This window comes from Dermacentor variabilis, chromosome 11 (genome assembly GCF_050947875.1).
Source record: "Dermacentor variabilis isolate Ectoservices chromosome 11, ASM5094787v1, whole genome shotgun sequence".
NCBI classification, from domain to species: domain Eukaryota; kingdom Metazoa; phylum Arthropoda; class Arachnida; order Ixodida; family Ixodidae; genus Dermacentor; species Dermacentor variabilis.
The window spans coordinates 43798110-43825068 of record NC_134578.1 but is presented as its reverse complement, the minus strand read 5'-3'; the positions used below and the strand labels follow the sequence as shown (position 1 = coordinate 43825068).

Here is a 26959-nt window from a genome sequence, read left to right as displayed (position 1 = left end):
TCAGCATAACGAACATGATTCTTGTTAGATAGAAGTAGACAGTGCGATCAATGCCTTCGGCTTTGGCATCTTGAACTTCATAAATCATCATGTGTGCAAGCAGGACACACAATGGGTCGTTTCTCATGTTGTGCACCCCTGTATGGTTGTATACATTGTGCCTCAGGATCACATGTGCACAGGTTGCCACTACACTGAGCTGATCACTGCAGACGAAGCTGGGCCAAAGAGATACGGTATGGAAGGTTCTCAGCTGCTGTCTCTTGAGGGTATCGGCCCCCAGGCGTGAATGTAACCACATTTTACATGAAGATTACGATTGTGTTACTCAATCTTACTACCGCGATAAATGTTAAATAAAATTAGTGACGAGGTAGTAAATCATCCGTGCGCAAAACAGGAACAATCAGGCCAAACGTAATGTTTCGTTGTATTTATTCAAACTAAACATATTGAACAGCAAACACAGTATATAAGATATTGTATGGAATGTGTTTTTTACTGATGTAAACTTCTGAAAGAAAAAAATATTTATGTTCTTCATGCAAGAAAGAAAAATCACACTCAAGTACAACGTGCATTTTGCAGTTGCTAAATTACAAGCCCTCATCACTCACAACAATGAAATTCGCGTTTTATGTACATATCTTGCACTGACTCAAAAATGGCGGCAAAGTAAATAAAGAAGACTCTTCATTGTCTCCTGGTGGTTAAGAATAGAAGGGCAACAAATTTGCCACTTCATACAAGAATACGCCGTTATGATAAAGGCGTGTAACGATAAATATTTTGACCAGATCATGCTACTATTCGGGACGATATTGCAGACAGCAGTACTCCAGCCTTTTTGTTGGAATTTGGGCCCTGCGCTCCCAAATAAATTTTGTTTTGTTGATATGATAACTTCTACACGTTACATTCATCGATCCAAAAAAGAGCATCTTTCTGTACCTAAGCGTAACTAGTAAGGGTGCTTGGGTTATGTCAAGCTGTTGATTCTGCTTTAGCCCTTATAATTTTGAAGCCTGTGTTCTGGCTTAATAAATGTGTATTCTATTTCAGTTAACATTGCGTGCGCAGCGGTTTGTGCAAGGAATTAACTCCCAACGTTGGGCGAAACCAACGATATTATTGTTTCTATTCGAAATACTCTGACTTTACCGTGAAGTTGTGCGTATTAGTGGTATTAGCTAGGTAATTGTTCCTACCTCCGAGCATTCACATTCCTTATGGTCCTTTATGTCATTTTGAGACATAAATGATACTTGCAATAATACATATTGTATAAGCTTTCGATAAACGAGTCCTTGTGTCAGAAATGTAAGAATGCACTGTAAGTCAAATGATGCATTCACTCTGTCATAAAGGTAATGTTCAACATTTAAAAAAAACATTCACTACTAGCTGTACACTCAAGAAATTTCATTTCTTTGAAAGCGCACGTCACGCTTGTACAGCACTGTAAAACTTAAGAACTGAGAACACTCCGACATAGTGCTGTGGCATTAGGCAAGGACAACCTGGCGATATGATCTCGCCTATAGCCAACGTAAAAGAAGCGACAAAGTCTTCAGTCAACACACTCTACACGCGCTTTCATCGCGAGGAAGACTAAATTTTTCGATGCAGAAAGTCTTGCACCCATGTTTCACAGCTTAGTCAGCTAGCTAGTGATACTGAGGATAAATATTTGGTTAGGGTATAATAAAGATCAATCGTTTTCAAACAAAAAAAAAAGCCAACATAAACCAGGGTTTGGTTCGTTTAGAAGGGTTGTAAAAGATGCAATCGCTGCTGACGCTACGCTGAGATTTTTTCATTCGCTCACACTATCGTCACCCATTGCGACAGCGTACATCTTAGTCTAGCCGACAGCACAATAATAAAAAAATATTACATGCAATGCGAAGATAAGGAAAATCAAATCCGAAAACATCAGCAATTTTTCGTCACAAAATGATTGAAGTTCGCTAGTACAACTTGACGGCTTTGAAGCCAAAATGATAAACAAGGCACTCTTTCCTAGGTGTGAAATTATTTTGAGAACTATGTTTTCATTTTCTATTGAAAACAGGCTATGATTTCACGCTGAAAGAAATGCAGAGATAGCATCTGAATTGAAAGTGTGCTTGTGTAAACCATTCTAGCATTTGTTTGTTGTGTTTATTTAAAGAAAGTAAAGTGTAGCATAGATGATTAGCGATGTGAAGAGGTGTCCAAGCTAAATACTAAGGTTTTTACTTGGACCTGTTGGTGTTCCATTAAAGCGTGTAACGTTGCGCGTAAAATACACAGAAAGAAGAAAGAAACGAAAATATACATACGGCGCAATGTGTAAATAATTGTCGCATTGTATAAAAAAGGTCGCGATGGTCGCCCAATATAATTTTTCATAGTTTTCGCTCTGTCTGTGTCTTCGTTCCTTCCTTCTGTCTGTGTCTTTCACGTGCAACGTTATACTTTACAGAGGTCCATGCTATAATTTACAATATCTTAATTCCCCGGAGACATCTCCAGAAACCAAGCAAAGCGCACTTCAATAGAATAACAAAATTGAGCATTTCTCTCTAAATTTCAAGAGCCACTGTTATCACATGCAGCGGACGAGGCTGAACTCTTGTGATGTTTTCAGCAGGTAGACCCGGACATCAGGGCAGCCACGTTCTCGTATATTGGCTCATCTGATCCGAGGAAAATAAAAAAAGGACAACAACGTTAAATTGTGCCGCAGAGGAAACGTCCTTCATGCGATGATTATGACAACCAGTGCGCAGGAGCGAGATAGATGTTGCGTAAAGCGATTAACGTAGTAATAACGGCAGTGAAAAGCAGTAAAATAGGAATGGCAAGGTTTATAAGCCTCACCATAGACCCAGATTGCCGTCATTAAAAATTAGGTAAGGCAGCATATTTAGGCATTTGAAATACATAGCATTCTGTATTATCTACATTGGCGCTAGTGTCGCATGCGTGTACATCTGATAGGATTCTTGCAGCGTGCACAAGCACGCACACATCAGAACGCTCCGCTCATCCACATTTAAGTTTCACGTCCACGTTCGGGCACTTTCTCAGCCCGTCTTTTTTCGTTCGCGCTGCAAAGGCTAGAGTTACCTTCCTCAAAAGGTTCCAAGTATTAGTTGCCCTTCTGATGTTCCTTCTCTTTGGTGCCGACAAGAGTCATAGGGAAAGCGAGACTGTGTAAGTGGCAGGAGTATGCACTGCGCTTGAATCTCTTTCCCACTGACTTGGGGCACTGTGTATGCGCAACTCGCCCAGTGCGGCTCTTCACTGAACATCTAATACCAACTAGGAGCACTGGGTATTTGGCAATAGGTGAGCGCCGCTGTTCAATCAACGTCGTTGACGCCAACTTTGTTTACCAGTGGGAACGCTTCGGTGTATCATGGCATAAGAGGTCCTCTTAATTTCTGGGATGCGGGGAGGAATTAACCCCTGCCGCACGCGGATTCTATCTGTGGGGTCGTTAGACTTCGAAGCGGGTGCAGTGGCAAGCAGTGTGCAGTACCCGCTGTGCAACGGGAGAGGAGCCCGAGTGCAATGACACCGGCCGATTTTGCGATGAGAAACTTTCGACCAGCTGAACTTGTCGTTAAGAAAGCCTTTGAAGTTTATCCCGTGCCGAGCAGAATCGAACCAGCTTCCCACAGTGTTCTTCAACGAGAGCAGCCCGAACGCTTCGGAAAGCTGCGTTACAAACGCAATGCAATGAACGACTTTCGCGCCCTCACCTAAACAAGTTGCGCCACGATAAAACTGGGTATGTGCCGATCTTCGATGGACCTCTAGTCAACTTGGATCCCCGAGTATGCGTCACTGTGTATATGCGGCCAGAAAGGGGACCATTCTCAATGTTCGCGCGTACCGGCGCGCAACGCATCTAATCTGGGAGGCCGCGCGCGAGCTTCTCGGCGGCACCACTAGATGGCGCGGAATGTTCGTAGTGAAGCGCGAGGGAGTAGTCTCGTTGCAGTACACGCTTCATACACCAGGCATTTTGGCAGTGGCAGTAAGTTGTACACCTATATTGACTCAATTCTAAGCGCATTGCTGTCGACGGTGGTCACAAGGTGAATTGTGCCAATATTTTTTGTTTACTCCCATGTTTACATTTATAACATGCTATTGCTTAATGTTTCTTGGAATACAATTTATTGGAATATATTTGACTATTCATTAAATATTGGGTGAACTTGATCCACCTGTTTTGTAGCTTATGTCATGAATTTTTTTTTCAATCGTTATACTTGCTTGGAGCAATAAAGGCACCACAAAATGCAAAAATATACCCGAATCAAAAACTTGTGCTCTTAAAGCAAGATTGCTACCCCGCCACTTCGCTCTTACGGAATGCGCGCTATCACTTATATGCACTTGCTAACAGGAAATAGGTTTGGAGCAAACGTTTCTGTGATGGTTGTTACTTACTTTGTACTGTATATCCACACATTTCATCGATGACAGCAGCAACGCAGTGGTAAAGGTAAGTGTACTGTTTCTGTAATCAGTAAGAGTGAAAGAAACACCATAAGGTAGATTTTTTTAGTAGATACCGCTTGTTTTTTTCTTCCTGGGGACTCTTCTATACTGAGAAGGCCATGTATCACAGCCTAACTTGAATAATTTTTCAAAAGTTCAGCGGGGTATTTCTCAACTATTGTGGAATAACTTTTATATAGAAATACGTAGTAGCCTCTGCTTGTCGTATTTAGCGGCTAACATTTTCCGTAATTATGCAAGATACGTTGGGTTAAAGCAGGGCCGCAATTACACCACATACGCAGCGATGTCATGCCACGACCATGAAGGCGTCTTTCGTCTAAGGCCCGAGGCAACAAGAAAAATTGCACACGACAAAATATGCCGTATAAAAGGGTATCGCATATTTTGTTTCACTAGAAGCAGACCTCACTTTTACGTGCTCATTATACACGCATTATTTTAACAATAACCGCGAAGATAACAAGAGAGCTTGCGGTGATTGGTATTTCAGAGACCAAAGGATAAAACTTCAGCGCAGAACGGTGGAAGCAGACAAGCTGAATAAGTCACGGCGCCCTATCCGGATATGCGTATATTGTATGCACCGTTGGACCGACAAGTAATGGTACACTTCCTACCAAGGCGTGCATGTGAACATTGATAACCTTAGGCCTGTTTACCATGAGAGATTACAGGGCTTCAGCGTTAGAGCTGTGCCGTTAATATCAGCGACATCGCAGCTGAATGACGCTTACCGACATCTAGATAGATTTCATTGCCTTTAAATGCCGATAGCTTCTCAGACATAGTTAAAATGAAGAGTACGAAATATAGTTTAGAAGGAATGTACGAGTAAGCCAGCATCAATTGTACCCTCTAGGAAAACGCCTCTAACTTATATTGTAATCACATTATTTTCTCATTCCTTGTTTAGTCGCTGAAACTGGGAAGTTCTGACACCGAATGAGTCGTTTCACCAATAAATGGAAGCAACGCCACCGCTACACTCTTAATGTTGTACAGTGTTTATGGCGTCATTTTTGGTGCACTCTGGCAATTGTCACCAATGATTACTTTATACGCCTTCTTTACCGCTTTGCGAACACTATTCTTTGTCTCGTATCCACAATCGGCGCTAAAACAGGGAAGAACATTCTGACACAAAAGTGTACCAGGCACACTAAGTATAATATATCTAGAAGAGTGATGATGATAATCATTGTGTGATAAAATCACATTCTTAGTGGCGCACAGGGTGTCCAAAATTAGGCTTTATGATTTTCTTAAAGTTAGGCACTGGAAGGCACACGAAGGCAACCTGCGCAAACATGTTATGTGGCCAGGGAGCAATTTGAGATAATAATTATCGCTGTCAACAGCCCAATTAAATAAAATTGAATAAGTTTCTTTTTGTTGACCGCAGTAAGTGGCTATGTTTGTATTGAAAAGTTTGAGGCGGTCGTGTTTCCACACTGTATCATTTGGAAGAATTCTTCTTGCGTGTCTGTGCTCGAAAATATGCAACTCCAAATTTTAATTGTCGTTTGCGCGATTACGCACGCAAGAGAGTTAGGATCGGCGCAAGGCTCTCCCCTGATGTGACGCGGCTGTTGCGTGCGGCGTTTAGTCTGACAACGGGGTAGAGGCATAGGCAAAGATGATAACTGTGCCGCTTCCCCTCTCGGCTGGCGAATCAAAAAATCGAAAAACCCGGAACCGCTCTCGTAACACGCGACCGCGCGCAGCGTGTAACGGTGGCGGCAGCTGCCATGCCAAGGTAATGGCGCGAGCGGAGTAGCCGGAGGGCAGTGCGCGTGCGCGATGGTGACTAGACTTGAGGGCTTGGTCCTTGCCTAGGCTACGCGAACGAACTGACTGCTGAATTCCAAGTGCTGTTTTGTTAAAATCAAGAGCAACAACTGCCCGGCATACAGCGCTGCCATATCTTGATTTCGCCAAGCCCAGACGGGGAATGGGAACAGTTGTCATTTTTGTCTATGCCTCCGCCCTGTTGTCAGACTAAACGCCGCACGCAACGACCGCATCACATCAGTGAGGAGGTTTGCGCCGACCCTAACTCTCTTGTATGCCTAATCATGCGAGCGACAATGAAAATTTGCAGTCGTATATCTCGGAGCACAGACGTGCTTGAAGAATTCTTCCAAACGAAACTATGTAGAAACACGACTGCCTCTAACTTTGGAATACGAAGATACACACTTACTGCAGTCAGTAAAAAGTGGAGTATTGAAGATTAGTAAATTGGGCTGCTGAAAGGCGTAATTATCATCTTACTTTTTCTCCCCCTGGCCACATAAGTTATTTCCTCAGGTGGTCTTCGCGTGCCTCTCAGTGCCTAAGCTTAAGAAAACCTTAAAGCTTAATTTGGAACACCCCGTATAATAACAGTGTGCAAGGGTGAAGAAAGCTAAATAAAGCACAAAAAATGGGTATGCCGCACTCGTAACAAACAAATGACTGTTTTTTTCCAACAAAACAAAGCATTTGTGCCACAAGAAAGCACTGGAAAACGTGAAATGGATGAAAAAAAGGTACGCTTATCCAGGGAGCTAAAATTTCAGCTACTCAGCGTATGTTCACTGTTGTGCCTAAGGCCCCACAGTGAAGCTACGATGAATTCACGCCATGTGTGTCACGCAGAATCGCTGTTTCAACCGCAAATTGTGCTGAGCTGCCGGCTCTCATCTTCTTTTTTTCTCGAAACGAGAATTATACACAAAAAAGCATCGGGCGCTCCTGCTCTCACTGAATTAAGCTTTTGAGCGTGTGTTTGGGGGCACAACGCGAGAAAAACTCAAGCAGTCACGCACCTCATTCTGTACCATGCACCTCCTGCACTCGCGCAAGTCCAAGACGAGGTGGAAAATGTCGATCTCGTCCTCGACTTGTAGTTTTTGCAAGCACATGTCAAGGGCGATGAAGGTGCCGGTTCTTCCAACTCCCGCACTGGAAAAGAGTGAACATGATTAAGCAATTAGGTAAATTGCATGCTGTTCGCCATCCCTGTTGTTGAAGATGGCGCGAGAGAATGTTTTGGCGACGAAGGTTGCAGACATTGTAATATTCAAATGAGCGTGGATGATGACCGTTGCTGCCATTTTCGCGCTCGATCGCGCAATTAGTGAGGTTAACATTTTTTTCTTTATAAAGAGGTTCTTTCCTTGCGTGCTATCGTAAGCACGACCGACATAATAACAGCGATGTAAAGCCAGACGTTTTTTTTTATTATTACGAGTGAATTGTGCCAGCCAGTTCAATGAATTCGTTTTTCATAATAAAGTGGGCTTAGAAAATTCTATACTTCAAAGTTTCAACAGCCGGATGCATTGGAAATGTTTTGAAGCCGCAAAATTAAGCGAGGTTTATGCATAATTCCAAGAATGTGCTTTTCACAATGCTGAAGACAGGGTGTTGCCCTGCATCTGGAATGACGTGTCAGCATCCTATAGCCTCTGTTATAAATCTTGTAAGATGATTTGGTATTATCGCGTATAATAGGTTATAGTGCATTCATTTTGTTCCCCCTAATTGAGAATTAGTCAAAACATGCGCACGCTAAGTACTGTTTGGCCTCCCAGAGCAATTAGCGTCTCAATAGCATTGCCTACGTTCTTGTACATTCGCAGTTGTGACTCAACACACGTCCGCGATGACTAGACACAAGATTGTTAGGCAGGTGTAATGGCGATTGCAACCTAAAATTGTTCTTGGCAGTTGAGTATATAGCCTATAACCACGTTGGGTAAGACAAATGATACAATATTCTTCCAATCTCGAATTTTTTTTAACTCAAAAAAGGCGTTCCTTATTCTGCGGTAGTCTGGATTTGTGCCAGTGAAGCGTGCATGAATGTTTCAACACATAGTATCAGCACATACCAACACATATGATCACATATCAACACATAGTATCCCCAGTACATCCACATGTGTAGGCAAGCACTGTCATAAAACAGTGAGCAATACCGTCCTTTTAAAGTCACGACGTGAAGCACACGCATAGATGCCACGATTTGGAAGAAACATTGCGCGCACCCCCCCCCCCCATTGCAAGAAGGCAACATAAAAAAACTAATAGATGAGAAAGAAAGTTAGATTTCGGATGGCTACAACAGCAGTTAAACAGCAAGGAAGCGAATGTGATAAATGAGGATACCGGTTCTAAAAAGGAAGTTGGATCTTCCATAGAACGCGATTCGAAAAATTAGGTACCCTGCGGGAAGAAAAGTGCCATCTCGAAGAAAAACGCTGAGTTAGTGGAGGCGTTAATTTTGTATTAAACACTCTTCGTTATCACGTTCGCATAAAATATCCGCGTGGCACTAAGCTGCGTCAGATGGCACTGCGTTATAAATGCAATCAACCCAACGCCTACAAGTTAGCCCTTCCTCGCTTTTGAGACACGGGAATAGCTTTATTCGTTCTCCGTGTAGCAAAGGTCATTGTCCTTTGTCATAGACACAATTCAACGGTAGATAGCCTGGTGTTGTTTATTTGTAGAGGACATATTGGAAATAATTGCGCAATGTTCCACATGGATGGCGTACAGTCTCGAATATATATATAAAGACACTATCTGCTCAATGTATACTTACTGTTGTATTGCGACCTCAGCAAGCCGTTGAACTTATCTCGGCGTGAGGTAACGTCGCTTACCGTTAACTCGATCATACGCGAAAGCATGTAATGCTGATGCATCGAGTGTCGTACTGTTTATTGAAAATGTATGTGTATGACGCACTCTGGACAAAAGGCTTGGAAGTTTAAAGGGCAAACACAATATGTTGAGCAATTTTTTTCGAGAATTCTGAAGAATCACCCGAGCGACATTGTGGGTTTCGACAGTGCAATGCAATGCGGTACTGAAGGCTTGTGCGCGTCGATACTCAGACACGCTATGGTTGGTAGAACGGGAGAACGTAAAACCAATCAGACATGCACGAATCGGTCTCGCAAGGCCTCGGGTGGTCATTTTCGGAGTGCGCGCTCTACGAAAATACAGGCGTACGCAATACCACGTATTCATACCAATAGTATAGAAAAGCTATAAAAAATGTGGGGCATAAGAAGGAGCACTTCATAAGTTTAAATAAACCAAAATAGGCTTAGTCGAAGGGAAGTTGACAGACCTTGGAAGGATTCGTCTAAAACGTTAATCGAAAACTGCCAACCTTTCGGACGAAGCAAAGGGAGACGGACCCGACATAAGTAGCGTTCACGTCAACGCTCCTAACAAAGGTGCGTTAAAGTGAACGGATAGAACGAGGAACAATGAGCAGTGAAAGGAAAAAAAAATTGACACCCACCCTACCGCAGCACAAAGCTACAGCAGTGTTTCCTAATTATTGAGCGGTCTTTCCAAGGAAAAAAAGCTGCGGACTCCTCATGCAAAGTATCCACGACTGTGCCAATCGACAGACCACGTGTTCCCACGCGTGTCACACACACACACACGCGCAAAAAAAGAAAAAGAAAAACGCGGGGCTGCCAACTGCCAACATGTGCAAGGCAACGCTACCGGACGCACGTTATCTGTTTCGGTGGTCGTTCTCCGACCTGAATCTCTCTTCGAATATTTCTGGAGCGCTTTATCGGTTTCCACTGCCGATAGCGCCGGGAGGCATCGCACCATCGCCTCGCTCGGGTTTTTCGACGGTACTCCGACATTCATGCTCAAAGCGTGCCATCTCTGTGTGCAGCGTCCGCGTTGGTAGAAGGCCGTTATCGCACGCGCACAGCGCCGAGCCGGAGCTGCCAATCTGAATGTTCAATCTCCTTGCGTGAAAGCGCGACCGAGACAGACACGCCCAGAGCACGACGGCTGCAGCATAGAGAGACACACCTTCGTTTTTTTTTAATCGAAAGTGCCGTGCTCTGTTCAGTGCGTCAATATTTAAATCGACGGGCGCCGCCGTGCTTGCCGCGGTCGTGTTTTGCATGCGCCCACACATATCCCACGTAAAACGCACGCACTCTTCTTGTGGGGTAGAACTGGTATTTGCTACCATTTCGTTTCGATATTTGAAACGTGAATCTGCGTGTAAAACGATGCGTCCTTGAGACCGCGTCCTGAGACAGCCTGGTCTCATACGAGGACGGCAGGGACATTCCCCTTAGATTGAAACTTTTTTCTGTGCATCGCATAATCCAGGTTCTCCGCGCAGTTTTAACTTGAAAATAAAAATTCACGCGTTAAGACTTGTCTCGTATCAAAAAATAAATTGTCTTCTACGTGGCGTGGGTCAACTTTCTTTAACGCTGCGCTGAACAAATCCTAAACAGCATGCCACTTCAGCGTATGTGCAATGATCGAATTAGTGGGACACAGCTTTCTTGACGAGAACATACCGAGAGCAGAATATTAACACAATGAAATGAATGCAAGATAGATGAAGAATCGTTCAACTCGGCATTTACGGTGTGGGAATTTTTCAGCGCGCGCCACTACATTTTCTACGGTGTTGACCCAAAATGCTTCGCATCAGACTAGTGTCGTTACATCTACGGGACAAACTATACCACCAAACTTCTCCGGGACGTGCTTGATCGGAAGAAAAGTACATGCAATACATCGTAGGCAACGGTCGCTTGAAGCCCGAAATGCAAACTATGAGAAATAAACTCCACAGCTGGGCACGCAAAGATACTCAAAGTGAAACAAAATTGTTAAGCGATAACTTGATTATAGTCACTAAAGGTTGCGATAGAGACGGAGATTGATGTGAAGGGGGGTGGGGAGGAGGTTGTTTAAAGGGAGGCCAAACACCGAAAATTTCTTCACCTATGTTGATTATTTGATATCCGAACTCCCTATTTTAGATTTGCTAAAGGTTAAATATTGATCGTTCATGAATGAAATGAAGGCCGAACACTACTTCTTAAATCTCTCGATGGAACGATGCACGCTATACGTAAACGTTACGCGAACAATATGCAGGTGTGTTCTTTTATTTAGCTCGTTTTGACCTTGAAGGCGTATCTCCAGGTGCGTTAGGCTGAGTGTTTATTTTTGTTTTTGTACGGAAGTCAATGCTTTGTCCTTGTTTGTCGACACATGCTTAACTAGACCCGAACAAGAGCGCTCGAAATTCATGACATCATAACGAGCTGATGCAGGGACTTCGAAGTGGCGTCGCCACCTGTCGATCATTTTCGAGTCATATTTGTCTTACCAACTTGCGGCGAGAGTGTCCTTTTTGTCAATTTATATTCTTTTTGAGTGTCTCTTCAAAGTTTAAATGGTAACTAAATACAATCATAGAGCTGAATTAGGTAATCAGTCTTCTACAATAACAAGGTTCCACTCTCATCATTAAAGAAAGCTTCATAACTCCCACCCTCAATTCCCCCCCCCCCCACACACACACGAAAAAACAAAAAGGCTAAACAGGTGGATAGCAAAAGGCGCGTCGTCTGTGACAGCAATTCTGGTTCCAGGCCTGGCAGTTCGCTGCAAGATTCCAGCTGTTCCGTGTATTTGGGGTTGAAACACGTACGCTTCCGCATTGCCAATATGACCGGCTGCCCAGCGATTGCCTGCATGAATTCTTTCGTGAACGGAAGGAGAACATATGTTTTTTGCCTTCCATGGTTGATGTGTGCCAGAGCAACATGAGCAGTCATTATCGCTGAGCTATGGGAAACTGCGAAGTGTGGTTTCTAGCGTAGGCGCCAGCAGATATGGGTAAAAATTTTACTTTGCTACAACAAGTATTTTTTTCTGTCAAAGAATATGGTTGTTCTCGTAGTGTCGAGCACCGAGGGTTTGCCTAACGATCGCTTGCGCATAAAGACGCCCACGGGGCTAAATGTCAATGCACGAATATTCACACAAATGAAGAAGGCTTGGGACAACAGTACAGGTCTTTTGTCGAAAAGGGTACACCTATTCGGCATACTTGTATTGAATTTTCGTATGCCTAATTAATGGCAAATATAGGAATGATTTTTACCGGGGAAAGGTCAGCGGAACGAAATAGACGCTCAGCCACTGTGCTCACCACAGGGACACGGAAAATGTGGCACGGTATTGCATCTTTGCGATATCTGAGGCATTTAGACGTGAAGACACCTTAACGTTGAACGCATACAGAAATCGCCTCTTGGATGCGCAGTGTTTCATTGTAGTTCAACGTGAAATTTCAGTGGCGTGGGATAACGAACATTAGGCTAAAACAAAAAGCAGGAGACGTCAACAAAAAAAGGATGCTACCCGCACTATACAAAAATTATGCTCAGGCCTTTTGTCAGCGCTCGAGCTTCCCTTTATTGTATAGTAAAGATGCGCAATACGCAAGTAAGTATATTCTTTCGGAAGTTCGCAGCATCGAAACCACAAATTTCCATGTGTTGAACTGAGCGCCATGATGTTTACGTGAAGGTGCAACTGGAAACAACACTTTAGGTGACACAAGACAGGTATGAGAAACAAACGCTATGTGGCGAAACAACATTTTATGTGACGCCGAACGGGTACGAGAAACACAGCAGTGTGGTGGAGTACACCATTTGAATGCATGAATGAATGACAGCACAAGCCTTTCGGTACACTGTTCAGCGGTGATTACACTGGTTATTCAGCTGAGCTGCACAGCACTGATGTACGTTATGAATATTAAAAAAAAAGAAGTCCTGAAGGAAATACCGGGAGTACCCGCGGTACATGGCACAGCCCCGCGGATGGATGGACAGATGGAACTGCCATCACCCCTTTGAAACGGGCTGATGGCAGTTGCGACCATGCTCAGCTTTTTATTTTTGTTTAACTGTGTTGTAAGTCCTTAAAATTCGCCATTTTCTTGAAATACTTCTTGCTACACTTTTAACCTTATGTCATCTCTCTGCTTTTGAGCCACCAATCTTCCAATCGATTTTTGCTAATTTCCACCGCATATTTATTTACATGACTATTGTTATCTCCAAACCCTAGGGCCTCTGGAAGCGTGACTGTGCCCGCATCCATATCGGGATGGATGCCATCACATTTTAGTATGAGGTGTTCTGCTGTTTCTACAGATTGACGACACACAGTACATGTGTCATCGTAAAATTTCTTTTTATAGCTGCGTGTTTTAAGATATCTTGACCTAGCTTCAAAGAGTAGGGCACTGCCTTTTGATTTATCATAAAACGTTTTCTTCCTGATCTGCTGTTTCCAGTATCGATATAGTTCAACACTATGCTTCTTTTCCATTGAATTTATACTATTTTTATCTGCTGCGTTTTTAACCTGTCGTTTAATGCTGTCTTTCTCCGTTCTCGTGTCTGGCATACTTACTGGTTAGATTCCTAGTTCTGTTCCGCCATTGTGAGTTAATGCTATTTCTGTATAGGTATTTCAATACCGTAGCTGCCGACCTGTTATAGTCCAAATTCCTCAGGCGTTTTTAGTAAAGGTTTTTACTCCGAGCTTCCCGTGCTTAGAATGATGTCCAGGCGATATCTTAGCTGCTGACCTGTTATCGTCCAAATTCCTCAGGTGTTCTTCGTACAGGATTTTAGTCAGAGCTTCCCGTGCTTCGAACGATGCCCAGCCCATATCCCCCTGTGCTACCTCGTTTCTGGTTTTCGCGTGGGCACCTAGTGCTAATCTTCCAACAGCTCTCTGATTTACTTTTAGTCTCGACTGAACTACTTCCCTTTAGCACAGGACCGCGTTCCCGAAAGTGAGCCCTGAAACCATTATTCCTTTCCAAATACCTCTCAGTACTTCATACCTGTTGTACCCTAATGATGCCCATGTTTCGTTATCCGAGCATCTTTTCGCCCTTTTGCTATGAGAGACTGTTCGTGCTTTTCCGTGTACATCGGCCCTTTGTTTATCCATACCCCTAGATATTTGTATTCGGCCACTCGAGGTATTTCACGGCCTTGTATTGTAAGCTCCTGATCAGTTGTATAGTACAAAAACTTCTCACCGGTCTTAGCTGCGCTAAAACTGAAACCTGGAATGTCTCCTTCGTCTCCACATTAATTAACCAGAGTGTGCAAATCTTCCTGGCTATCTGCCAACAGTACAATGTCGTCCGCATACATTAAACCCAGTAGTCGCTACTCAACAACCTGTCCGCCTAATCGGTACGACAGATTAAATCCCTACATTGCTTCATTGTAGCCATCTTTCATTACTTATCATATAAAGCATGAACAGCAACGGTGATAGAGGACAACCTTGCCTTATACCTTTGTGTACTTGACAGTTGTCGCACTCTTAATCCCTTCCCATTTTATTTGAACCCTACTTTATCGATATATTTCCTGTAGGAAATCAATAACCTCATGACCGATACCTTCATCTTTAATATGTTCCACAGGAGTTCCCTGTTCATGTTGTCGTATGCACCGCTTATGTCCAGGAAGGCTAAATAATGAGGTCTATTTTCCGCCTTAGATATTTCTATGCACTGGGTAAGCACGAATAGGCTATTATCTACGTGCCTACCACTTCTAAACCCATTCTGAAATTCGCCGAGTATTCTATTACTTTCTACCCATGACTGCATTTTTAATTTCACCACCTACATCACCAATCTATATACAACTGATGTTATCGTAACTGGTCGGAAGTATTTTATGTTTGTCTTATCGCGTTTTCCTTTATAAATCAAATTCATTTTACTCTGTTTCCAGCCGTACAGAATTTGCTTATTTGTTATGACTGCCTCCAATGCTTTTATCAGCGTTTCCTTGCTCCTTGGGCCACGTTCATTAATTAACTTGAGTGGAATTTCGTCTATTCCCGCGGACGTGAATTTCGGAACATTTGCTTCCGCCTTTTTCCTGTTAAGATTGGTCAGTTCTGAGCTGTTTACTATTGTGCAATCCTGTGTAGCTCACTCATTTGGGGCGATTACCCTATCGTCTTTCCTAAATGACTCAGCTATAACTGAACCAATGTAGTTCACAGCGTCATCTCCCTCTAAACAATTTCCTTCCGCATGGTGAATCTGTTCCTGTTTTCTGTGATTAGCTTTACCAAGCCAGCTTATATGGTTCCAGAATTTTCCTGACCCCCCTTTAGTTGCATCGCGAACTTCAGCCAGCCAGCGATCAGAGGACTGCTTTATTTTAGCCTGGACGACCACCTGCACTTGTTGTTTCTTTTGTCGTTAATATTCCCATTTTTGGCCTATTTCCTCTTCACATAACTGCGCCCTCTTTGCTTCTCTGTGTTCCCGTGATGCCAACCGTCGTTGTGCGGTGCCCTCCCTAAATTCCCTATTCCAACAAATTCGTGGCTTCCTCTTTTCTCTTCAGTGGTTTCTTCCTTTTACTTCTTTTATTTTTGTTCTAATGAGCAGTTCTAACTGATTATAATCCCACTTTTCCATGGGATGTTCCTCCATTGCTTCCTTTATGCCGGCTGCTATTTGCTCTATTTGTTCGTCATTTAATTTTGCGTACTCTTTTTGACTTCCCTGCACTTCTCTTTTGAGCAGGGCACCCAACTGTAGACTAATAGGCTAATGATCACTTCCGAAGCTGTACTTCCCCTCTTCGTCTATTTCAGTTATTGCGAGCTTGCTATACGTTCCCTGTGACATTAAACAGTAGTCAACGGTCGTTCGCCTGTTATGGGATTCCCACGTGATTTTTCCCTCGCACTTAGTTTTTCTATTTACTACAACTAGGTTGTGCCGCTCACAGAAGTCTAGCATCGCGTTACAACCTGTGTATCCATCCAGTTACTCGATGTGGCCATTCATGTCACCCAGCAGAATAATATCAGCACCTTCGCCAAACTGCTTTATATCGTCATTGACACACTTTACTAGATCGTTGTTCTCTTGCCTGCATTTGTACCCTGTCCCTAAATAAACTGCTCCTAGCCATATATTTTTACTGGCAATCTTACCTGATATCTAGAAATGTTCTTTGCAAGTTTACTTTATTATTTGCCAATTTGTTCCTTGATGGATCGGCATACGTACTCCTCCTCCCTTCCACTCCGTTGTTGTTCTGTTGCTCCCTTCCCAGACGTAGCCCTCAATTAACGGTGGGTCTTCTAGATCCCTGAGATCTGTTTCGCATAGCGCGTATGACCTACTTCTTCGTCCTTTAACTGCTGTTCTATTTCTAACCACTTTGCTCTCTTTCTACCGCCTTGCATGTTTATGTACCTGATACTGGTGTTAAATCCTGGTGAAAAATGAATTTCGCAAGGAACTACCGGGAGTACCCTCGGCACATTGAACAGCCCCACGCGTACTGCGATGGGGCGCCTCCTACCGGAAGCCGCCGCCGATGATACCGCATGCCACAATCCTTTGTGAGGATCTGGTTCTTGCTATCCACCTATTGAAAGGCGGGTGTTGACGCCGCCTTCAAGTTCTCGCATCAGCTGACTGTGACGTCTTGAATGCAGAAAAAGCCTTCTTGAGACTAGTAATTTTTTTATTGGTAAAAATATACCACGTTGTATTTTGTATAGGTATGTTACTGAGCATAGTTCGATAAATATTTACAGAGTCAGAATGGCACAAATACGAAATACCACACAATTTGTTGCGTTACAGTGACGTACCAGCGCTGGTTTATTCACGTGAAGATTACAGAAAAACAAGAAATGCAGATCTTCATTCTTTTAGTCAACTAATTACCAAGAAATACAGAAAAATTTAGTTCTGGAAGGGTATTTTTGGCGTGAAAGTGATTTTGTATTTCCGGTTAGTGTCTATTTAAATCTCGAGACTGGCCCGGTAACGCTGCAACCGATTGTGCCTGAATGGCTACTTTCATTGACCAGAATGACAGCTTCGCGAGACAGATCAATGATAGAGCAAACAAATACTGCTAGCAAAATATGTTGTCGCGCGCAGTATCGCTCATACTGATACTGAGGGAGATGTTTCTTTGCTTCAAGTGGGCTCACACAGCAACGCCTTTTAAAGCAAGTTCAATGTGGTCGTCTATAGGTATGTCTAAATTGTGCATTGTATATAATTATCGATTCCACTTAAACAAGTATCGGCCCGACTTAAGGATATACATCTATTCCAACACTATATTTTCCAAGTGCGCAAATAGAGAAAATGTTTTATTTTCACGCACTGTCGCTGGTCAGCGCAGACTACAGAGGTGAGGTGGGCTTGTTGCATGAGCTAGTATACGCTACAGTTTATTATCCTACACCGCATGGATGCGTAGACATTCTTCCCTATTCTCTTGCTATAATACCTTTGCGGTGAAGTTTAAGTGTAATGCCAACAGCCCCCAAAAGGGCCTGTTAGAGTCGGGCTTCAGGAGCAAGTAGTAAAATATGGAGCCGTGCTATGCCCTGCGACTGCCATACAAGCTACTACTCCTTTTGACGTTCAATGTACCGGTACATTTTCACTTCATATAAAATAGCTTGTGTACATTCAACACGCATCTCGTGTCTTACTTTTTGCATGCATGTTGCGCAACGGGACTTAAACATAAAGTCGGTGAACATGAAATGCAATCCAAAACAAGAAATAAACGTACATCACGCAACTCATTCTTTCCCTACCAAGAATACAGTCGAGGGAGCATTTTACTCATAAAAATGTCATTCGATAAGGTTCAGTATATGCAATCTTACTCTTACTGACCTCACCGGCCCTAATACTGGTGGTGGTACTCATACTGATGCGCGCTATGCATGTGGTGAATTTTGTGTCCCTTTCTACGCCCGCTTCTCACTGGCTGCAATGTTTTCAAAGAAGTAAACTTTCTGTGCCATGCAAGTTCCCAAAATGAATTATGCAGTTAAGAATAAAAAAAAAAAGATTACGCGCACATGGGCTGCTATGTCTGCTGTAAATTTCAAATACACTTAAAGCTTTCAAATAGGGTGTGCCGGCCCGATTTGCGCTGAGCAAGCTTACCTGCAGTGCACGAGGATTGGTGGCTGCGAACCCCCCCTCGGCCCGAACATGCTTTGGCAGGTGCGCACGAACTGTATAAGTGTGTCTGGTTTCTCCGGAGTCCCATGATCTTTCCACGCAGTGAAGAACACGTGGCGCAGACTACGCCACTTGCTGGAATCGTCAGACTGCAAGAGGAGAAGGAAGCAGGAACAGACAGAGAGGTTAACCCGTTCTCAGACCGGCTGGCTACCCGGTGGGGTAGTCAGGTGAGGTGAGGTTGGCTACCCAGCCTCAGAAGGAGATGAGGGGAGTAACAGACCGCAAGAGACACACCATTTGCAAGTGGCATGACAACATTCAATTCCAGCGACGCTGCCTCACGTAAATGACGCTGTGCAGAGGGATCGAATGAGTATGTGCGTGGGTTACCCTTTACGTGGCAATTATCTTCAGGGTAAAAGCCACACAAGAACGCGAATGTTAGCAATGTTAATTTTTACTTTCAAAGATGCTCCATTCCTTCCGCTCTGACAATAATGTTCAGCTTGAAAAAATATTCACATTACTTTTATTGCCAATTCTTTTTCTTTATTGAGTAGCGAGGCTTTACGCCGCAAAAACAGAATCTGTTGTCCGACGATTTCTTACTTCGAGAGCAGAAATGTATGACGTCGTTCAAGGGACTTCTTGCACTCTAGATACAAGTGGTCTTCAAGGTAGCAAAAAAACATAAAAAAATCATCCAAAACAATACCTGGACGCAATTTTGGTCGTTTGAGCCCAATGGAAACGCAAGTGTAGAATGATCTTTAGATACCTGCTGGAGCAAGCAGTTGGATGTCTAGGGTTTTCTTTTTTTTAATCGATTCTGACGCCTAGGCAGCTCATATTGTTTTTAAATAACCTCGAAATGTCTGTCAGAGTGGACGTCTCGTAAAACATCGCTGCAGCTTAAGATGCTAAGGGTGTTTTTTTTAAAATAAGATAACAAGCACTAATGGCGGGAACAAAAAGCAATCAGATAAAGATAAGATTGCAGAAATTTAGATTTAAGCAAGAACACTTTGTCTCTACGACATAAAAGTAGCATAGCTACGCGGTTACATGCCGTTTATGGAAATTGCATTTTTCTTTAAGGGTTTACTGTAAAAATGTTTTAGCAATTGCCAAAACATGCTGAAGCCCTACATTTCTTTGAAAACAACTAAATATCTCTGCCTATATGAACTAAAGAATGCGACATTTAAAAAGTAACTCAGAAGTTTGCAAAAGAAGCTATGAAAGCCGTGCTGGGTGAGCAAGCAAAAGTAAAAGGTGGCGGGTGAACTACGAAATTGTGAAGAAATTGTGAAGGACTGTTGAGAATTGTGTCAATGTTGTACAGTTTTATTGCAAGGTACTGCAGGCTGTATCGAAATAAAACAAAACGGGTTGCATGATGCTCCCTCTTGAGAATTCGAATGAAAGTGAGTATTCTTAGGTAAAATTACGAAATGAATATTTTTTTGCAGTTTTTGTATGGTCAGTAATCTTTCCCCTCTTCATTAAAATAATTAAGAGGATCGGGGGCCTTACGTGCCAGTACATAAGCCTAGTTATAACTGACGGTGTAGCGGAATAATATCGATTGATTTAGACCGCCGTTGTTTTTCCTTTTCTTTACGTGCATCTAAATGCATGGTTGCTCGAGTAGTTTCGTATTCCGCCAGGAACAAAATGCCACCGCCGCGGATGGTGCCAAGCCCATGAGTTTGTGCTAAGAGCGCCACGTCATAGCTTATGGGATACATAGTCTATAAGGAATAAAAATATTTTTATCATCGTTTAAAACCACAAGAAGAAAGGTAATTATTAGCGGCGAGAATTGCGAAAAAGATATTTCGCAATTAACTGTATGACAGGGAACGTAGAGCATCTCTTAATGCATGGTAGTGCCTTCCGCAAACGTGGTTGGCGCACAGCAAAAACTAATCACACGAATAGAATAAGAATAAGAAGAATAGAATAATCACACTATAGAATAGGGCTAAACTGAGCATGCAGTAGGTCACGTTTAATCGAAGTTTAATGTTTTGTGTTTTATGTCCTCGCCAACAAGGGACGGAAATTGAAAGAAAAAATAAACAAGTCGAGAGCTAAAATATCCACGCTGTGACTGAACGAAGTGCTAGAATGGTATGCGGTCGCGTTAAATAGAGCTCAATTGGTTGCAGCCGACATTCAAATTGAGATAAGGAGGACACTTCAGCTCAGAGGCTCCTATCATATTACACGGTAATGGAGCAGCACCTCCCAGCAGCACCTGCATCGAATTTCATGAAGTTTGTGGGATAGAGAATAAATAGTTAAAATCAATTGACAGTTGGAGTGGAGTTTCAATTGAGGCCATTAAGTTTATTTGTGAAAGAAGCTTAAAATTAAAAAATTGCAAAACAAGAACTAAGCTGTCCCATTTGCAATTCGCTAAGTTAGAAACGAAAAACGCTATGAGAATTATGTAAACAGCGTGTATTATTAAATCGTAAGTGGACAAAATTGAACTCCCAATACACACTGCAGCGAAATAAAAAAGAACTGTGAGTAGGACATCTGCAGGAACTTCGTAAATGTTGCAACAATTTCAGATACGCTGTAAAATCACAAAGAAAATATGTCGGCTTGTAATGCTCTAACGAACGCTGTTCTTGGTGCAGAGTCACGCATTTGTAAAATTCGTGCTAATTTTTTCTTTCAACATGGAAAAATTCAGAAATCTTCCTAAACCTTCTCAAGCACTTAATTTAATTCGGCTTGCTACAGTAGCTAGAACTGAACTTTTTATTTTGATGTGCAGAAAATACATTGAAATTCGTATACTAGGTGTTTAATAAAAGCGTTTCAACGTTTTAAACTAATTTGAACCGGTGACATAGGTGTTTGCCAGGAGTTAAAGGTTTCTCATAGGAGAAAGTGTTGAGTCTCTCTTAAAATACAAGTTTCAGAGGAGTATTTAAGCGCCAGACAGATACATAACAAAGTGATAGGCGTCTAGCTGCTGCCTTATTTAGTTGCCTTACCAACCGGCCGCGACGCATGAATTGTTGAAAGTGTCTGCACGGATGTAGTAACTTTACGTTTTTGTTTTGTAGAAACTTAGTCTATAGTGAAGTATCCAAATAATTCAGTTTACAAAGCTTGGAGAATGCACAATGGCCCAAATGCGAGAACGTAGATTCAAATCCTTGACGTCACACTGACGCAGACACGTGGGCATTTCGGCGTGAAACATTAAGACAAAAACAAAAACAAAAAAACTGGACCTTTGAATGTAACTCGGTAGTGCCGAACGTATAGGATATGCAGCCCTGTGTTTCAGAGTACAAAATGCTGATTAAAGAACGCAAAGCATAACGCATAGAATACGCTTGACCGAGTTTTCTTTGTACATATGTAACGCGAACAAGTTACTTTATGACTAATTAAAGTATTATTAGGTTCAAACTGAAATAACACTTTGCAACATTTTATTTCATTTGTAGCTGTATAACATTCATAGAGAGAAATAAACGTCAGTAAACTGTAGCACTTCTTGATGCGCGGCTGTCTTTATGGTCTACATCTATTTCCCTATTCTAATTATCAACAAAATGCGATCAACTTGACTAAAAGATAGTTTTGTGGGAGCATAGTACTTACTTTTATTTTGAATTCAGTCAAAATAAAGTCTTCTCGCTCCGCAGTCGAGTCCTTGCGCACTTGTACGCTTCCGTAGGCGTGCTCTTTGTTGTCGTCGGGCCAATACTTCTCGCACTTTTTCTGCACCGGAGGACGGTGTACACATACAGGATCACGTTGTTTATGACGTGCGCTAATATTTAAAGTGCAGAATTTTTTTTGCCCGTGAGCCGGTAAACACTATATCCCTAAAGGTCAATATCTCACAGTATATGTACTTCGCCAACACACATTTAATTATAATATACTTTCCCTACAGCCGTGCATGAAACAAAATTTTGGTACTTAGGCACGAACAAAGGTATTTTAATGTATGAAAGTCACGCTGTGATTCTATTTTAGTAGTAAAAAAACAGGCTTGCTTTTTACCTGACAGGATACCGATCTGATTATGAGAATGAGTGGGCTGGAGAACTGCGGTATAATTTTGGCCACCTTAGATTCTTCAACGGGCAGCCAATGAACGGCACACGCTAGTGTTTTTTTTTTTCAATGCGCCCCTTTCGGAATACGGCGCACATGGTCAGAAGCGAAACAACCTTGTGCTTAGCAACGCAATGCTATAGTTGCTGAGCAGCCGCTGTGGGCCAGAAAAATTTTCTCTAATATAATTTTAATCGATACATCGTTTCTCAAAAATGTACGGTTGCAACGTCACTGACCTGTTACTTTTTACTGCCTTAAAATCTTGTCGTGCTTTAAAATTTAGCCACCGCGCACGGCAATATGAAAACCGCAAATCTAATGCATGTGTGGCAGTCCATTCGAGGCGAAGCTTAGGTAAAGTGGTCAATGAAATACTTTACAACTAACGGCGATGCGTATAATTTTGTTTTCGTTACCCTATGCAATGTGAAGCCTTGTGGAACGTTTATATGTTTGCCACCAAACGGCCACAAGTTCACTGTCGTGCACTTTCTTCTTTGCTTAGGCACTGCGTCGTAATGGAAGGGAAAAATGGGAAATCGTAGGTGTACGCAAAGAAAAGTACGGCACGTTTCGACCAAGATTCTGTACCTATTGTGTAACATTGGAACATGCCCGTTCTGGAGGATTGGCTAAGGACGGTAACACGCTCAGTGGTTCAGGCGAAATTGCTTAATGGAAGTAAAGAAAATGAATTATTATTATTATTATTATTATTATTATTATTATTATTATTATTATTATTATTATTATTATTATTATTATTATTATTATTATTATTATTATTATTATTATTATTATTATTATTATTATTGAAACATACAAGTACACGAAGGAAACAGGGAGGGAGCAAGCTGACAACTTCCACCAAGAGAGGTACAACACCTGCATACTCTTTTGGGAGCATGGGATGGAAACAGGAGAAGAGGATAGGAAACAAAGAAATGGGAAAGAAAATAGGAAATGAACAAATGACAGAGACACGGGCAAAAGAAAACTGGAACACGGAAAAAGAATTTCTGTAAACGGGAGCCCAAATCAGTCTTCTGCGTGAAAGTTCGCAAGGCTGTTATAACACCAATGGGAGCTGGTCGCGTTCAGCAGCACTCCCTCTCGGAAACAGGCAATTGTCAAGGGTCGTACGCTTGAGTCTAATCAGTCCATATTCCTTCATTAGCATTGCACTTTGTGTGACGAATGCGAGACACTCCAATATAAGGTGTTCAAGTATCTCACAGGAGCCACAGGACGTACAGGACGGACTGTCCACACGCCCTTGGCGATACAAGTGTTGCGGCACCAACACAGAGCCAACTATTTATTTCCCTAACAATGCTCCAGCACTAGGACGCAAGCCATGGCTACGGACACGGGGAGGGAACGAGCTGTTTGCAAGACGGTGGAATGGGTGCTGCTTTAGGAGGTGTGGGCTGATTAGCACACGGGCGTTGTCAATAATACATGAATTTTTTGGGCAGCAACTCCCGTTGTGAGCATAAGTTGAAGCGAGGCGATCAGTCGCTTCATCTTCTGCAATACCCACGTGCGAAGGCATCCACTGGGCGTGAGGGACACCACACAGGAAGTAATTATGTCGGCGGACTCTACTATGCTGCGTAGTATTGGGCTATTGGCATCCTGTCTCAACAGCCTGCTAAGGGCAGCAAGTAAATCAGGTAAATCATGGAATCTATGAAATATAAATCACCATTCCATTAGCACATCGGCGTGCTTCATATCTGTGACCCGACATTATATTATCAGCTTTAGTGTAGGAAGTTACTTTTTTTTTTATTACGCAGCCAAGAGGTGCACGTACTAGGTGAGCGTACAAGGTTCACATGGTCGACATCGCGGATTATTTTATATAACCTTTGTACGCAGATCTACAAATATTCTTGCCTGACGAACAGGCAGCTACGCTAAACTCGGGAAAATACATGAAGAAAACTTGACTTATTATTTGTTTCTGATGTGCAATGAATGTATATGATAATTGAAGGGTGAAATTGTTTTATGCTTTCTTGCATACGTATGTGCAATCATGTAGACCTCTTTGTCTATAGTTCGTAACCAAGCATTGCAGATAGTAAACATGAAAGATCAATGGTTCTACAGAGATAAATTCTGTGAGTATGCTCGGGCAAGTTGACTAACCACTGCGAGCACCGCTCGTATCTCACCTTGTTCCCTTCGATGAACTGCGTAAGCATGATGATAATTTTAACGTCATGCTCCCAGATCATTCGCCAGAAATCATTGACGGTCAGGGCGTTGGGTCCTTGAGCGGCAATGTACTCGCGGTCCGCGTTGAAACCCTGTAAATAGCGAGATGCCATTTGTAGTTGCTGCACCTGACGGACATGCAACAACTGGTGTTATAATGTAGATATATCCCAAGCAGTACTTCGAGCTGCGCCATCATCATCATCATCATCATCATCATCATCATCATCATCATCATCATCATCATCATCATCATCATCATCAACCTGGCTACGCCCACTGCAGGGCAAAGGCCTCTCCCATACTTCTCCAATTACCCAGGTCATGTGCTAATTGTGGCCATGTTGTTCCTGCAAACTTCTTAATCTCATCCACCCACCTAACTTTCTGCCGCCCCTTGCTACGCTTCCCTTCTTTTGGAATCCAGTCCGTAACCCTTAATGACCATCGGTTATCTTCCCTCCTCATTACATGTCCTGCCCATGCCTCCATTTCTTTTTCTTGATTTCAACTAAGATGTCATTAACTCGCGTTTGTTCCCTTACCCAATCGAACGGCACCAATGTCGCTCAAATGTGAGAAACCGTAACAAGCTGGGCGAGTGTATGCGGTTGCACGTTTTTCTGCAGGGCAAACAATTCATGCGGGAGACAAAGGAAACACGACACCCCGCGAGCGCTGTGTTAAGTTCATCACATATTCACACATACAAACTTTCAGTCGACAATGAGCACCTGAATAGCGTCGTATTTCCATTGTGTCCTGTCTGATTTCTTGCCCCTGTAGGTAAACCCGCACTACCGTGCGTCAGTAGTGGTCACTGCTGCGTTCAAATTGTCATTACATTGGCCACAATTACAGTCGTTAGAGATTGAAATGTTTTGTATAGCGCAGTTTAGTAGAGTTATCCTATGCCGAAGTTAAGATAATGTAAACGAAATCAAAGTCGCTCGCAGACTGGGTTTAACCATTAGGGTGGTAGCGTCCTCGTGTGATACTTAGCAACTCTTCAAAAACGCAAAATCGTGAATAAGAGCGCATTTTGTTGGGCATCACTCAGTGACTCATTTATGCCACCATGTCGTTGTAATACATTTCCTGAGTGCAAGCACTATCCTAAGCTATATTAGATACACAAGTTGAAGGTATCGCCATCTAGGGCGTGATATACAGAGGCTTATAGCGGCAAGCCAGTGCATTACGTCATAAATGCTTGGTGTGTCACGAGGCTAAAGAAAGGCTCATTATTCCGCAATAGGCATTCGGCGCATTACCGAGAGCTTGTACGCGTAAATAGCAGCAGACGCATTTCCATATGAAGTCTTCTTGCAGTCTAGTGGTGTTCGGTCTTTTGAGGGATGGACGTTTTCCTCAAAGAAAACAGTGCAGCATCAAACGCCCCTATTACGAACTTTTTTCATGACGAGTGTATGAACGAAGCCAGAGGAAAAATAATAATTTTGAGATTTACATTAGTACGAAATATTTGCGAGTCACCTAAGCTCATCGGTCATTGTGAAGTGGTGGTAACACTTGTCAAACAAAGAGAGAAGGTAGAAAAAATTTGATTAATGCTTCAGTAACACTACTGCATTACAACTACCGTTCACTAATTCTTGATATTTATATTCTGATAGGCTCCTCACTTGTACGTGCATATTAACGAGGAATACTGCGCCAGCCTTTATTAAGAAACTTACGCGAATGAAATATAAAACAACAGCTCCCACAATGAGCGAGGTCTTGGAATGCCGAATGAGACGTTTTAATGAAAGTCAGCTATTCCGTGAAGTCGCCGCGAAACTTCTCCCTGAGGCCATCGACTTTCACAAGGTCCACCTAATTTTCATCACCAAAGAAGGCCACCTCGAAGCAATCAAGTGTCACGACATTTTTCCTGGTCTAAAGCAGGCCCAAACACGAGAAATATTTAAACATTTATGGCATCAATAGTACCGAAGCTTACGCTAACGTAAAAAGAAAGTCTTCGAAAGTAATGAACTCTTTTCAGACAGCTAATTAAGTGTTGGGTTTGAAAAAATGAAATATAACACAGTTTAAATTAATTTGGTGATGATCTTTCGTGTTCCTATCAGAGAACACTAACGAGAAACGGTAACTAAGTTTAGATTGTTATGGTCTTTAAAATTCCCTTTGACTAAAGGATGGCTGGACTTACACTCTTGAAGTTTGTCCTGAAAACATCGGTGCTCGTAGCAATGTGTGAAGTAAAAAGTT

The 26959-nt window shown here is 42.6% G+C and overlaps 1 protein-coding gene across 3 annotated transcripts in view; it reads right to left on the bottom strand.

Annotated features, from left to right (window-relative positions):
* Window positions 1-418: 418 nt before the first annotated feature.
* Window positions 419-26959, bottom strand: part of LOC142564658 (receptor-type tyrosine-protein phosphatase H-like) — a 125211-nt gene continuing 98670 nt past the window's right edge. For all 3 annotated transcript variants that reach the window (XM_075675750.1, XM_075675749.1, XM_075675751.1), the window contains 6 exons: window positions 24679-24813; window positions 22031-22150; window positions 18374-18540; window positions 7335-7470; window positions 4450-4519; window positions 419-2681 (listed from right to left, as the gene is read on the bottom strand). In XM_075675750.1, coding sequence (XP_075531865.1) covers window positions 2629-2681; window positions 4450-4519; window positions 7335-7470; window positions 18374-18540; window positions 22031-22150; window positions 24679-24813 — 681 coding nt within the window. In that variant the 3' untranslated portion in view covers window positions 419-2628. The remainder of the gene's footprint in view (window positions 2682-4449; window positions 4520-7334; window positions 7471-18373; window positions 18541-22030; window positions 22151-24678; window positions 24814-26959) is intronic.